The sequence below is a fragment of the Gavialis gangeticus genome, unplaced genomic scaffold (assembly GCF_001723915.1).
Source record: "Gavialis gangeticus isolate Ggan-Ray unplaced genomic scaffold, GavGan_comp1, whole genome shotgun sequence".
NCBI lineage: Eukaryota > Metazoa > Chordata > Crocodylia > Gavialidae > Gavialis > Gavialis gangeticus.
The window spans coordinates 86,422,367-86,438,231 of record NW_017729025.1 but is presented as its reverse complement, the minus strand read 5'-3'; the positions used below and the strand labels follow the sequence as shown (position 1 = coordinate 86,438,231).

Sequence of the window (15,865 nt, the reverse complement as noted above, 5' to 3'; positions counted from 1 at the left end):
AAAAAAAAAAAAAAAAAAGAAAAGAAAAAAAAAGAAAAAGATTGGCTGTCAAGTGTGGTAAAAACTTGCTTTGTTCTTTGAGAGCAGATAGGTAAAGAAGAGGGGCAATTAGTTGGATTTTCACACAAACCCTTTCTGTTGTTGTGAATTTAAAATAGTTCATATACCCCTTGCTCTGTCTGCTCTTAGAAATGAAACTTTATATTGCACAGGAGACCTATCTGGAAGAAATTTTAGTCTTTGAATTTTCCTTTGCCTGATGAAGGGCATTTGGGCCTGAAAGCTTGCAACTATATATTTTTTTGCAAATACCTAGTTGGCCTATTTAAAAGAGATTCACTCTTCAGAAGCATTCTGTTTTACTTTAGGCAAGTCAGGGGTATAGCTGGCAAAACGGGATGTGTCTCCATGTGCTATTGCAGCTCATGAATAAACTGCAGAGCTTATTGCTCTAGAGTTTATTGCTCCCAGGCACACTTTTTGAACATATGCTTGGGAGCAATTAACTCTGGAGCAATAGGCTCCGCAGTTTATTCATGTGCAGCACATGGAGCTGGCTTGGAAAAGCCCCAGCTGGCAGTGGACCCCAGGGTTGCTCCCCCCAGTTCAACATGCTGTAGAGGGGCTGGCTGAGGCACAAGGGAGCTTTAGTGCGGAGCTAGTTGGCAGGGAGCCCACACACTAAAGCACCCTTGTGCCCCAGCCGGCCCCATCAGCATCTGCACTTGTGCTGCTGTGGAGTTTTCTTTTAGTTCTATTTACAAGTACTAATCTGCTGTGTATTAAAGCAGATTAAGGCCCCCACAGTGGGGCAGGGGCAGGCAGTGCACAGCTGGGGTGAAGTGCAGGATGGAGCTGTGAGAGTGGCTTGTCTGGGGGGGCGTGGGGAGGGGATGGTGGCTCCCACTGCACTGCACACCCTGGCAGAGGTAGGGGTGAATGGGGCCCAGGCTGGGCTGAGTCCTGGGACAGTGGGAGCCTGATGGTGTGTCCAAGGGCTGTCAAGGGAGCGGCTGGGGGCAGGGCAGCTGCTGGAGTGCTGCTGCCCTGCAGGAAGAGCAGTTGCACTGACAGAGGCATCCCGCTGGGCTAGCAGGCCTGGGAGAAGATTAATCAGGCACTAATTCAATTTACAACAATCACTTTCAGGCACCTGCACAGGCATTTGCCGCTATTGCACCCCGCACCTCTTTCCCATGGTCAAACATGCGACTCCATGGGCTGCTGATGGGCCTTGCACCTGGCCAATCGCGCGCTGCCAGGGGTAGGCACGAAACACACTTCTGGCCCCCACCAGCCATTCAGACCCTCACAGCTCTGCTGTAAGGGGGTAGTGGCCAATCAGGAGAGCAAACTGGGGTGGGGGACAAGGGGGTGCTGCAGTGTGCCTTGTGGGGCTGGCGGCACCCAGTGTGTCCCTCCCCCAGGTAAGAGGTGAAACGTGGGAATGTGCCAAGGGAGATGCCACCACCATACCTCAAGGTGTGTTCTGTCTATGCCTGCCTGCACGTACCCCTACGACCTTTTTAAGTACCCCTGGTGGTATGCGTACCCCTGGCTGACAACTTTTGGAATGGATTAATATGTCTTTTAAGAGACCAAGAATTGATTAATATATCCTCCAAGAGACCAACAGCCAAGATGCATACATGTTTCTTTTAGCATTTGTATTCTTGGCATATCCAGTGAATACCCTATTTCTAAATATTATCATTGATAACATTTATTTATGTTTTAAAATATTTACTCTAATTTGTATGCTTGCTTGAGAGGGAAGAACACAAAGATACAGTAAACTAAGACACCATCATGCAGCAGTTGCAACACTCTGGAACTCTGGTTTATATTTTCCCCCAGTGAGGTACAATATCTGTAATGGTGCAAACCCCTACTGAAAGAGTCACTGTAAACACTAGAATGTGAATCAGAACAACTTACCTTATTTCTTAAAAACTGTGTATACAGTAGAAATTCCCAAAGATCTGGAAGTATTTTACAGCTTGTATTTGTTTGTGTATAATTATATTAAATAGGCATTGTTTACCTGATTTAACTGCATGAAACATAGTCATCTTTGGCCATATAATGAAAGGGGAAATTTAGGTACAAAAAGCAGAATCTACTGTGAAGTGCTGTGTTGTACTTAAAAGTAAGCATCTCTTTAGTGACCACAAGTCAAGAAGACCTAGTGCCACATCAGAGCTCTCCCAAGAAGCAATGCTGTCTAGGAGCTAAAGGAAGAAACTTAGCATCAGACTTGGGTTCTACTCCAAAATCTGTTCCTGCCTAACTAGCTGTGTGATCTTAGGCAAGTGATGTCACTTTTCTTTGCATCCATGTCCTTGTAAAATGTATAGAACAGTTGCGTTGTACAGTGGTTGTTAGTCCTCTCTTAAGAAGTTAAATAGTAATATAAAGTATTATTTTATTAAAAACTATTTTTAGGTTCTGAGATTTTCTGTTGTGAGAGTATACTCAAAAGAATGCTTCAGTACACCTTTTGCCCAGAAGTATAAATAGGGTCTAGATACAAACAGATTAAATTAAATTCACTGCTCCACTCCCACTGCTCTACACTGATCATACAATGCAGCTATAAATTCTGCGGTTTTTTGGAATGGTTTAAAGCATTCTCTGCATACTAGAGATTCTGGCACACATTTGTCTTCCATCTTAGAGTTTCCCTGATTTTTAGAGTTGTCACCAACAGCAAAACCACAGTTGTTTATAGGTCACAGGGAAAGATGCAAAAAATGAATGAGGGAGTGTTTCACAATGACAGTTTGGTAATGTACAGTTTAATATTTGTGAACTAAATTTGCAGCTGGCCTAATGTTTAGTTCAGTGCTTGTCACATTTTATAAACTTGAGGCACTGTTCTTTTGACTTGGCACCCCTCTATATTTTATGAATTAAGCAGCACCCCATTGAAAATATATTCATTATAGTGCTTGCCCCTGTGCAGAGGGGCCAGGCAGTGGGGGCAGGGCAATGGCCAGGCAGAGATGAACCTGAGCCTGCATTTATCTCCTCATACCTGCTAATGTCCTCACATCTTGGGGCATACTTCAGAAGAGTTTATGGCATCCCAGAGTGCGCCAGCTTCTAACTGGGGCCTGGAAGAAGACTTGCATTTACATTACATGTCAGTAAAAACATATATCAGTTAAGAAGTTTGGGTGTCAGTTAAAAAAAAAAAAAAAAAAAAAAAAAAAAAAGGATTGGGTTGGCAACCCTGGCTCTAACCACTAGACCATGGGCAAGGCATTAACCAGACCTCTCTCCAGTCCTCCTCTTAAAGCTGGCTGACTACACCTTGCATTTAATAATACTTATTGGACAAAATAGATAAATAGCATTCAGATAGCCTGGGCTGATGTTCTCAGAAACTAACACCTAGCCCCTCCCCTCACCTGCTAGGGCAATACGTATCTCTGAGCCATTCATTCTGTAGTTTGTTCTCTTCCTAGCCCTACCGATCTTCCCCACCTTGCTGCCTATTGAGCCAGTTTTAATAGGAAGGGTGGAGCATGTTCTGGGAAATGCCTGACCTTGTGGCCTTGTGATTAGAACACTTTGCTGGGAAGCAGAAGACAGGTTCAAACCCCTTCTGGGCTTGGGGCACCTAGAACCAAGGTCCTCTGTTCCCTAGGTAAGTGCCTAACCCTTTGGCTATTGGGCTAAAACAGTGGTGCTCAATTATTTGGTTTCACAGGCTGGGTGAGTGGCACAGAGCCAGTTTGCAGGCTGGATCAGGATGTGCATGCCAGAAGTAGGCCTCAGCTGGCCCTTGCATGCTGGGATTGAGCCCCATGTGTTTGGGGTCAAGTGCTGGGGCTCCAAACCACCTCCTGCCCAATTCCGTGCATCAGGATGGGACCCTGCACACCATGGTCTGGCCCTGTGCCATCCCAGCCTAGCCCCACACACTAGGATTGAGTCTTGCACTACCCTATCCAGCCCTGTGCTGCTTCAGGGTCTAATCCTAGTGTGGGGAGCCAGGAGGGGTGGTCCTGGACCCCCTGGGCCGAATCCTGGTGCACAGAATGGCCCTTTGCCACACATTTGGCCTGTGGGGCCCAAAGGTTGAGCACCACTTACTTAATGAGTGTACAGTGTTTTGTAGACACCCCTGTCTCCCCAATTTTGTATCTATTTGAAGAAGTTGGCAGTAAGAATTTTGTCTGTGCTTACCAGAAAATGTCTTTTGCTTTCAGTAATAGTCTGCAGATCCATTTTGATTGGTGTTTCAGCCAGCTTGCTGCATGAGGGCCTGTGATAGTAGGTTACATTTCTATAGAATAAAGCACCTCTTATTCTTGCCACAAGGGTACAGAATACACAGGGCCAAGGTATAAAAGAAGAGTCCAATACACAAATTTATTTAACTAGGCTTAACCTCTCTCCATAGCTCATGCAGATCCAGCTTATTCTCCATATCTGAGTTGGAGGAACTCTATACCTGAGGTGAGGAAACAGGCTGCACTCTTTCCAGCATGCTTGTCTTCTCTATGTGAGTCTTCTCAGTGTGTCAGTTTTTTCTTTCCTCTTTTTCACTGACGTTGTAGGCAGCCTTTCCCAGCTCACCCAAAGGCTCTTCCCATTTTATAGGACTGGTCCTTCAAATAATCTTCCTCCTCACTTTTAGCAGAACAACCCTGTTCCTAGGGCTAGAACTGTGATACCTCCCTTTTCAAAGCTGTGACCCTGTTGTGGTTGAGATGTGCCTTAGTGGGCCATTCTTTTACCTTTTCTTCTTGGTTATTTAATCATCATATTACTGTCTCCCTTGACTTTGCTGTAAGTTCAGGCAGGCAACAGTACAACATTGATTATGGGAACAGATTTTTCATATAATATTGATAAAGAATATTAGAGACATTTTCTAAGTTCATCACAATGTATAACCTTTTACCACAATAATGAAGCATAAATTATTTTGTCTTTTGCTGAGAGCATTTCCTTCTATTTAATTCACCTTGTTCCATTTTTTTCCTCCTTAAATTTTGTTTGCGATTCCTTCCATTTTATACTGTTTTGAATATTCTTCTCTTGCTATGGTCCCCTGATTTTCCCAGCTCTTCTCTTTCAAGGGACATTCTACCTTGCAACCGTATCTTATAGTGTGCAGACAGAAGTGACAATTTTTGCCCCATCTGGCCATAGAAAGCCATCTATAGTCATAACCAAACACAAGTCCATGGCTGCAGACTGCTTAAAACATGGTTGGTGAGGCAAAAATCGGAACCCTCATGCAATGAGTGTTCAGATGAAGACTTTTCAAAACAGTGTCTTCTGTAACTTGTGTCTGCCTGCCTGCCAGCCTCCAAGCTGTTTTCAAAAGGGGAAAGGGAGCAGAGGGAGTTTGGTTTGGGGTTGTTGTTTTTAGCTGTTGGAGGGTAGGGCAGGTACACTGGAGCCTCCTAAGATGGTGGGGATCGAGTTCACCCACCCCACCCTCCAGTGCTGGCTAGGGAGCTCCTGGAAGGAGCTCCCTCTGCTCCCCTTCCCCCTCCTATTCTGAGAACAGTCTGGGCTGGCAGTGGGGGGGGACTGTTGCTAGGGGAAACCTGCTGCAGGATCAAAGCCCGCAGCTAGATTCCCTTCCCCCCCTGGAACCAACAGGGAACCTGTGTTTGGTCCAGGGCAGGGGTTTTCAACCTTTTTAAAACAAGTATACCCCATCTGTCTCAAAGTTTTTCAGCTCATGTATCCCTTTATATTTTTTTCTTGTTTTTAAGGGGTAGAGGGGGGGCAGATTGAGTCCCCCATGGGGAGGGAGGGAGTGGGGCTGGGGCAGGGGCAGGGGTAGAATGCAGGATGGAGCTGTGAGCAACTCATCCAAGGGACGTGGGGAGGCGGGGTGGCTCCCACTGCTAAATGCACCCTGGGAGGGCATGGTGGGGGGCATGTGCCCCTGGATCGGCATGTGGGATGAGGGCAGAAGGCACTGCGGGCTGGAACCAGGGCCGTGCTGAACTCTTCCTGGGTGGGGCTGGACTGCACTGTGCTCAGAGTGGGTGGTGCTGGGAGAGGGGCTAAAAGAGGGGCTGCAGCCACTCCAGAATTCGCTGTAGCCCCCCTAACCCCCACTCCCACTGCTACCACTGCCTGCCCCGAGCGCAGCTCAACCCAGCACCCCCCTCCAGCAACAGCCCGGTGATGCCCTGGCCCAGCCTGCAGTGACAGTCCGCCATTACCCCACATGCAGATCTGGGGATACACATCCCACATGCCCTTCTGGGGTGCTCATAGTAGTGGGAGCCGGCCTGCCCCCCCCCCGGGAGCACATGGCTCAGTCCTGCATCTTGCCCTATCTGGGCAGCCCCTGTCCCTACCCCAGCCCCATTCCCTCTCCCACTGCTGGGGCCTCGATCTACCTGCCCCCCACCTCACACACCCCTTCCCTCACAACAGATTTACCAGCCAGACCTGGCTACTCTCCATGCTTCCTGGTTGTGCTCCTGGCTGCCTGTGTGCTGCGTATTTTTTAAGTACCTCTAGGGGTACACAAAGGGATCACTGCAACTCTGAACGCTTCCTGCAAAATGTTCTGAGTTGCAATGGAGAGCTGCACTTTTCTCTGCACCCATAGTTTCCTTTCTCATGGGGTTGCAGTTGTGTGGCAGGAGATTTGGTTGTCTGTTGTGATTGAGAACTGAGAAAATGAATTGCTGTTGAAAACCAGATCTGAAAGCAGCAGCATTTCACAAGTGTTTCCTCACTTTTTCACAGCGGTTCTCATGTAGTTATCCACCAATGGCTGTTGACACTTGAACAGTAAATTAGATATAAAAAACGAGAGAAAGCTTAGAAAAATTATCCAGAATTCACTACTTTCAATTCAGTCGTATCACTGTCCTGACCACTGCTCAAACAGACCATTAGGGGATCTTAACCTGGGATTTATGAACCAATTTCAGAGAGGTTACAACCGTTCTCCCTTCATTTTTGCCAGAGGGATGTGAGGATTCCAGTATTTTTTCAGTGTCAACATGAGGTGATGATAAGAAGGTTTTTAGTTGCTAGACTGAATTGTTATGTATTGGGGCTGGGAACATGGAAGAAGACAGATTTACAAAAAAAAGAAGGAAAGGGCCCTTCAGGCATTTGTTATTTTTAACCAGTTTGTACTCCTCTAGAAATGCAGCTTTTAAACATCCCCTCTGTTCTAAATGTGTTCTGTCTTTCTTTCTCTTCTCCTTGCAAGGGATTGTCTGGCTGTGTTGTGTGCTTCTAGGCTAGTACCCCTCCTCTCTTTTTTGGTCTATGCCTTGTATGCCTATTTTCATAATTTGCTCAGCTGGTTTCAATGCTCCTGTTTAAAAAAAAAAAAATGTTGGGTGATATTCATAACTCCATGTATTTTTAAGAGCTCACTAATGTACTAATTTATTTCTAGCACAAATGCATTTCTAAATTACTGTTACAGACTTTTTGATAGAAGCATTGATAGTTTTTTTTTTTTTTTTTCTTGGTACTAGTGTCCTGCCTCAAACTTTGTGGCATAAGTACAGTTTAATTCTAGACATGCCTCCTCTTTTTGTTGATATGGAACCCATCAAGACAGAAGGTCTTTAAGCTGGCAGGTTCTGCCACATCCAAGAGGAGTAACAATCCTAGACTCAGTTATTTTAACTGTTAGCAGATCCTCTCTGTTGTATGGCAACCACTTCAAATTTTTACAAGAGTTAATTGCAAAACCATTTGTCACACTGTCTGGAAAGAGTTATTGCTCCAATTAAAAAGTGGTTTCTCAGGGCAGCCAAGGTTTTGGACACCTTTTATTGCATTTGGCAGATAAAGTAAAAACATCTCCAGCCATGCTCCTACAGAATGCCACAGTGGCTATAAAATGTATTATAAATATTTGCGCTGAGACCTTATTATCTGCAAACTGCAGCAGAGAAGATGCGCAATTGCATTTTGGGAAGTTTGCTACAAACTCTTTTTCCTTGCGAAAGGATATTGTTTACAATATTGATTTTTGGGATAATGATTTCAACCGCAAGGAGATGGTTTACTTAACGTTTCTGCTTAAGAGGTTAATTTAATTTTTTTATTTAAATGTTGAACTAACTTTTTTTCTTGCTTCCATTTGAAAGAAAAAAAAAAAAGAGGGGTAAAGTTCATGAGAGGGAGAGATTTGAGTATTGTTCAATATTGATATTTATAAAGAAATGTGAGAAAATGAATTTAAGGGAAGCACTTGTTTCCCCTCCTTTCCTTTTTAAGGATCCAGCTCTGCTATTGAAGATTGTATTTTACAAAGAACCCCTTAAGACTTCCTCATACCAGCAGCAAGGAAGAAACAATTCTCCCAGCAATTAAAGTGAAAGTCTTCATCAGGTCAAGGGATGTATTTGGTAGCTGTGTTGGTCTGAGATGAAAAGAAATGCAAAAATGTAGAACTCTTGATTCAGAGATGATACCTTTTATTAGACCAACTGAGAAATTGCAACAGAAAAAAATATTTTTCTGCAAGCTTTCGGGCTCGCACACCCTTCATTAGGCTCAGGGAAAGTTCAAGATGGTAAAGTCCACACATGTAGAAAATAAACATCATATTTATAACAATATAAATACACTTTAGCTGATTTTGGATTCTAAACTTCATTGCTGAACAGCAAGAAAGATTTCTACATCTCCCCACCTCTCTGGTATCTGACACCCACAGGGAAGGAATCCTGCTTGATCTGCACAACAAGGAGCACCTTACAAAGACACTCTCATGGACCCAGAAGGACAGATTTCCAGCTGCAGCTTCTTCTGTTCAAAAATTATTTTTTTCCCCATATATGGAGACTTCTTACGATCTTGAACTTTCCCTGAACCTGATGAAGGGCATGTGAACCCAAAAGCTTGCAGAAAAAACATTTTTTTTGCAATTTCTCAGTTAGTCTGATAAAAGGTATCATCTCTAAACCAAGAGTTCTAGATTTTTGCATGTCTTATCAGCTGAAGGTAGATGAATACCAGGGACTCTGGTGATGAGGTTGTAAACAGTAGCATAAGGATGGTGAGTGAGCATGGAATGAGCCCCAGGCACTGCCTAGGGAAGGCTCCTCATGGTCTCTCTCCCACTTTCCATCCTTCTACACATTTTGGCATTGGCAGTAAGCAGCAGAAGTGCAGGGGGATCAGCGGGAGTTCACTGCTGCTGGGAGGAGGTGTCCCCCTGCTGGTTTTTTTGCCACTGGAAAAAAAAAAAAAAAAAGGAATTTTCTTGCATGTTTGACATTCATGTCTCTGTCAAATATGGTGACATCTTCCCCTCAGCAGCAGCAAATTTCATCTGATGCTTCTGTCAACTGCTTGCTGCTGGAGCCTCCAGAGCCAGACCCTGAAAAGAAGGTAGAGAGGGACGGGGAGGGGAGGACTCCCATGGGTACAGTCTTGGCCAGTTACACCTCAGGTTGTAAATGAAGAAGTAGGCATGTCTGAAAAATCCACTGATAACAAGAAAGAAACTTTTCTCCACCCTACATTTTAACATATTTTTTGCTGTTCCTTTTCATTTACCAGCCCCTTTTCTCCACTAACATGTTCCATTCTGGAGAAAAAGCAGCTCACTAAAAGACCAAACTTACCTTGAGTAGGAAAAGCAGTAACCAGCCAAATCTGTGATCTTCTATTTTTCCTTCACAGCAAACAATGGCTTGTCACCCTCCAATTCACCCTTCTGTTTGGGGAGGTCTCTACTTCTTGTTTGTTTGTTTTTAATTTGATTTTGTTTACTAGTGACACTAACTTTAAGACAGGGGTAGGCAACCGTTTTTTGACCGGAGTGCTGAAAAACACCACAACGCCTATCTCAGACCGTGCCGGAGTGCCAGCATGGCAGAGAAACAAAATGAGGGCAAGGGGTACGTGGCAGGATTCCCTGCTGCCCCTTGCCCCCCACCCAAAGCTCCTGCCCCACAGCCTGGGCTCTGTGGCTGCCAGCAGCTACCCCAGCTCTGAGTAGCTGCTGGACCCCAGGCTGCTCCCAGCAGGGCTTGCAGCGTCCCAGCTGCCTCCTGGGAGAAGCCTGGGATCCCGGCTGGCAGCGTGTGCACCTCGGGGCAGACAGTGGGGCAGCGCAGCCTGCCCTGAGGTGCCCGTGCAGTTGTCACCAGCATGGAGCTGATGCCGGAGCTGTGCAGCCTGGTGCAGCTGTTTGCACTCTGCCTGCTGCTTGCTGCAGCTGCCCAGAGCCTGGGCTGCCTACAAACAGCGGCTTTGGGCTCATCACCTCCGTGCCGGGAGCGAGGGAGAGACCAGGGCTGTGCTGCCTCAGGGCCCTGTCCCACCACCCACTCCGTGCCGGTGCAGAGCTGATGCCGGAGCCCGGCACAACTGTTTGGAGTCTCCCAGCTGCAGCCGGCCCCGGCTCTGGGGGGTTGGTGCAAGCCAAGATCCCAGGCTGCTCGCAGCAGGCAGCTGGGACACTGCAAGCCCTGCTGGGAGCAGCCCGGGCTCCGCTGCTGACAGCAGCTACCCAGAGCTGGGGCTGGCTGTGGCGTGCCCAGCAAAATGGCCTCATGTTCCAAGCTCGGCATGCATTCCAGGGGTTGCCAACCCCTGCTTTAGGACTTTCTGGATCGTTGGGCAGACATTTATTTCTGAAGGTGTCATAGAATTGGGAATTTATTACCTGATATACTTGAGATTTGGTAGAAACATTTTACCATGTCTACAAATCTCATGTACTAATGTGCGCCTAGTATCTCTTTTGAAATATTACTTTATTTGTTAATTTTGGGTCAGAGAGAGGGAGCAAAAATTGAACTTACAATGAAAACAACTAGACTTTATACAAAAGAGTTGTCAAGTGTAAAATGCAGCTCTGATTCAGAAAAGACAATCAAATGGCTTGAGAGACCACCTTTAACCTGTCCTACTGCCACAGTTGAAATCCACAGAAAGAAGCAAGGAATGAGCATTCTCCATGACAGGTCATCAGCTTTGGACTATAATGCTTTCCTTCTCCAGAACAGTGCAAATCTGTTGATCTTCCAGGAAACTAATATTTATTTATTCAAGTGTTGGAACAAGTGAAGCTTGAGGGGAACTCATTTTGTGGGGGAGGCAAATTTTATTTTATTTGAGGTGAACTTGCTTGTTACTGTTTTAGTGTGATTTTTTTTTTTTAAGCTTAGTAGAAGCACCTGTTTTGAATATTTTCTAGTTTAATCATTTATACAAAGAAGGACAGAGAAATTAGTTGTTGGCTTACTTGTTTCTTTTCCCCCCTTTCAGGGAAAGACCATGTATGTAGATTCATTGGGTGTGGAAGGAACGATAGGTTTAACTATGTGGTCATGCAGTTACAGGTGAGTTGTACTGAATGGCTCTTCCATCCCCCCACCCACCAGCATGTATTTAACAAATAGTAAGTGAGCATTATAGCAAGTAGAAAATAATCCATTTTTAAAGTAGGCTGCAGGACCAAGGTAAATTGAACATTTCATATTTTCATCATCATCCTTTGTCAAAAAGAAGAAGGGTCACCCTCTTTAGAATCACCTTTTACTTTACTGAGAGAGTTGTGGTGCTTTCTGAACTAGTTGACACCCCTCTGAAAACTTTAATTGAAGTTGGAAGATATTTTAAAGCATACCCAACTACTAATGGAATGACATCATTCAAATTGTTTGGAAACAAAGAATTATATTCTCAAAACACTCTAAATTTAAGGTATTGAAGACTTTGAACAATATATTTAGAACACTTTTGAGATGTGGTGTCCATGAACAGGATAGGGTTGACTGAGGGATTTTTTTTATTGCATGTGAGTTGTACTGCAACTTTCAATTGAGAAAAGAATAAGTGAAAGATTCATAAACATTATCTGTGAATGTTGGTTTTGGAACCAATCCTGAAAAAAATACTCTTTTTTTTAATCAGGGCCGGAACTTGGCAGATCTGCGTCGGAGTCAGTCTCGAGGAACCTTTACCGTCAGTACCACTCTGCGACTGGGACGACAGATATTGGAGTCCATTGAGAGCATTCATTCAGTGGGATTCTTGCATAGGGACATTAAACCAGTGAGTTCCTCCTTAAAACACAGTCAGCATTGAATTTGCTCAGTCTTGGCTGGGCGACCTTAGAAGAGTGGGCAGTCTATTAGATGGTAATATGAAAAAGTGAGAAGGGGAAGAGAATTGGAGGTTAATCTGTCAAACTGGCAGTGCAGAATTTATTTAATTAGTGTTAGATTGCAGTTCCTGTAAATGGCCATCCTCTTCACAGTAGTTCTCAGTTAGTGTCACAGCTGAGAGATGGAAATGTTATGTAGCAATACCTCCTGCCACAGAATAAAATTTGATTAGTGAGCATTTGGATTATGAATGCAAGTATTTGATGTAAGAAAACAAAAGGACTAGAATTTAACCATTGGAAATATGAGTTTTAATAGTCATAGTATATTCTTAATTCATTTTAATTTAACTTGAGATATGGAATGTATTTCATGTATGAATAACAAAGGGATACAAATCATCTCTGTGCAGGGAAGAAAGAACTTGGTATGCTGGGCTATCTTAAGCTTGAGTTTTGCATAGAACTCTCTAAAAGTAGCTTGTGGTTGTTTAGGCAAAGGGTAGATTCAGAATTGTACTTGGAAAAAACAACATGTGCTACATAATTTTGAGAAAATGACTCTTCTGTTATTGATTTATATTTGTTTGAAAGTTGTATCCCCCTTAAGCTTTCAATTTCCAAAAGTACAAAAGAAGTTGAAACAGTAGGAGATTTAAGATAAATGATGCAGTTTAAGAAAGGACTAACTTCTAATGATCTCATAGCCTTTATAATGAAGGATCTGTCTGAATACACTTTTTAAAATAGTATTTTAAGCACTTAAGTAGTATCCAAACCACAGAAACAAAGAGCTACACCTACTACCCTTACCTCCTAAGCTAGCAAGGATAAAAAATATATGGATCTTTGGTAAAATAAGGTATTTTTTTATGCCAACTTCTGCTGTGGAGCTTAAATCAGTATCAGCTTGATTGGTCAACACTTTCCAAATAAGCCTCCTGGGATATTATTTTGTTTTATTATTTTGTCTTCTCTTTTCTTATTGTAATCCCTGGGGTTTAAAAAAATTCTCATGGTCCACACTTATAGTTTGGGAATGTATGCTGTCACTTCCATTGAGAACTTCTGTTTCAGACAAACTTAGTTGTCTCTGTTAGTACTTGTCCTGCAAAGAAGGAAATATTTATAAAGATATCTCAGCCTTTCTAGGTTGGTCCTGGCCTGTGCAGACCTTCTTTATATTATGGGCTCCTATACACGTGCAGGGAGGCTGCTCTGACATGCTGTAATTACAGCACATTGGACCAGACTCCATTAATTGAGTCTGCTGGAGCATGGTAATTACTGTGCCCCAGTATCATGCGTATCAGCATCCTTGTGCTGAAAAATGGTGGAGGGGCACTTTGAACTAAAGCTGTTTGACAAGCTTTAGTTCAAAACACCCTGCTGCCATTTTTCAGTGCGGGGACACTGATATGCGTGATGCTCTGGGCACTTTAATTAGCGTAGCTCTTGGAACTGTGCTAATTACACGCCCCCCCACCCTGCCTCCTGGAGCACGCCTGTAAATGCCCTATGCGATTCTTTCTGTTTATAAATATTTTTAAATACAAATATTTTAATTGTTCACCTTGAAAAGTATTTTCTGAAATGTTGCATAGAGAGAATCTTTCTAAAGTGAATTTTGGAATTTTGTTAATTTTTCTCCTAAGTGAGCGTATCTTCAGCTACCTGTCTAGTTTTGATTTGGACATTGATCTTCACAGGTCTTAAATTTCCTGAAGAGTCACTTTTTTTTTAACTGTTCATTCTTGATAAGTGAAGTAAATCCTAATGAGAAAATTTGAGTTCTCTAGTGCTTTAGACAATCCTTTTTTTTCCTACTCTGGAGAGGACTTGCAACCAATTAACAGCCTTGCATCTGAAAAGAATTAGAGGGGGTAGACCACCTAATCATTTTTAAACTCTGTAAAAAAAAAACAAAACAAAACAAAACCTGTGGCTTCACTTGGCAGCAGTCTGTCCTGTGATTAAAAAGCTTCCGTTTGCAAATATTTAATTCTTCCCTAGATTCTTGGATCAGGGGTTGGGGTGACAACAGGTAATGATGCATTTGGAATTACTTTGAGGATGCTTTATTCTTGTAGCTTTTTACAATGGTAGCACATTTCCAAGTTTTGATGATAATTTTAAGATTCTGCAGCATTTGACAGTGAATTGTGACAACTCAAGGAATTAATTTATAAGAGTAAGTCAGTACTGCTTAACACCTTTCTTATAGCTATCTCTGGTACAGGTAAGTAGTCCACCTTTGTCACTGTTGTTGGTATTTTGTTTTGGAAAAGGGCTTTTCATACTTGCAAAAAAATTCAGTCTTGTCTGAAAGACCTCAGCTGTTTTGCTTGTAGATGGAGGATACCCGGCCTAGACTTGAAAGCACCATGCTTACTGCTAATTTTAATCCAAATCTAGCACACATGATACTAGGATCATTAGTACCAGAAATCAGCAATAGCTTTTTCACATAGTAGTACCAAATTTCCAATTTGCATGGTCTTCTCGGAAGTATAGTTGTTTTTTTCTTGCTTCATCTCCTTGATATTTTCTCCTGTTTTTTACTATCAATAATTTTTAAGATGGGTTGCGCAACTGTAGCAGAAATTTTAAAGCACCACGGCTTGCCACCCTGTGTTGACTTGTTGACGGTAGGCATTTTAGGGGGAAAAAGTTATCAAAGACAAAATTTAAGCATGGGCATTTGTGGAGGCAAATGATGAAGAAAATGAGTTGCATTTTAAATTTTCGGAATGTATTGCCTCCACACATCCAGTCTTTCTCTCCATGCCAACTTGTCTGTGAAGTTATTCCCAGTGCAGACATCTTTCTCCCCACTCTCCCCACCCCTCCAGAAGACCCAGTGCAACCCACAGATCCAAGCAGCACAGCAGACAAATTTCTTTACTGAAGAAACTATTGGTGCCAAGGCCAGCCAGCCAGCCAAAGGTTCTCTATCCCCTCCAAATGGGTTAAGCAATCCCTCTGCCCCAGTTCAACCCACAATGCCCTGAGCACCCCCAAAGTTATTCAGCTGTTCCCTTTCCAGTCTCTTAACCCCTGCCAAAGCTTCTGCCTTTCTCAGTCCTCCAGACTTTTCTGGCTAGGAGCTGACAGGCTGCTCTCCCATTGTCATGTATATTTCCTCTGGACACCTCCTGGGTGTCTGGCCTCTCACCTTTGTTGATATGCCATGCAAGACTGTGTTGATGCAAAAAGGTCATCTTGTCTTTTCTCGCAGGGAGACAGCCCTGGCACTTAATTCTTCACTCTCTATATATACAGATTAAAGAAGTAAATGGATTCACACAATATTATGAAAACAAGAATGCGGTTAATACAGAAATATCACAATAAAGCCTATAGTTTGTAATAACTGTATTGTTGGAAGAGATGTTAGACAAGCTTTAGCCTTCATCAGAGCTACATAATCACTCCAACCCTATGTATGCCATCTCACTTTTATTACAAAGTAAGCATGTGCATGTGGGGAATTTACCATGGAGCACCTAATGCTCTGTAAATTCACACCCTAGTTGACCTTGTGGTAGTTCGTTCACTTAATGCTCCATTTTACTCTTGAGCATATGACCATACTCAAAGTGAATGGGGCATGAGTTAAAAATAAAATACAGAAGAAAGGACAGGATAATGAAAAATGCCTTTCATTTGTTTGTATGTTAACACGTATACTTTTTGTTTATTTTCTAGTCGAACTTCGCCATGGGGCGTTTCCCAAGCACGTGTAGGAAGTGTTACATGCTGGATTTTGGCTTGGCACGACAA

The 15,865-nt window shown here is 43.3% G+C and overlaps 1 protein-coding gene across 1 annotated transcript in view; it reads left to right on the top strand.

The window, feature by feature from the left end:
• TTBK2 (tau tubulin kinase 2) overlaps positions 1-15,865 on the top strand; it is a 220,708-nt gene that overhangs the window by 26,274 nt on the left and 178,569 nt on the right. The window contains exons 4-5 of the mRNA XM_019519088.1: positions 11,242-11,315; positions 11,890-12,030. Of these exons, the coding sequence (XP_019374633.1) occupies positions 11,242-11,315; positions 11,890-12,030 (215 nt within the window). The remainder of the gene's footprint in view (positions 1-11,241; positions 11,316-11,889; positions 12,031-15,865) is intronic.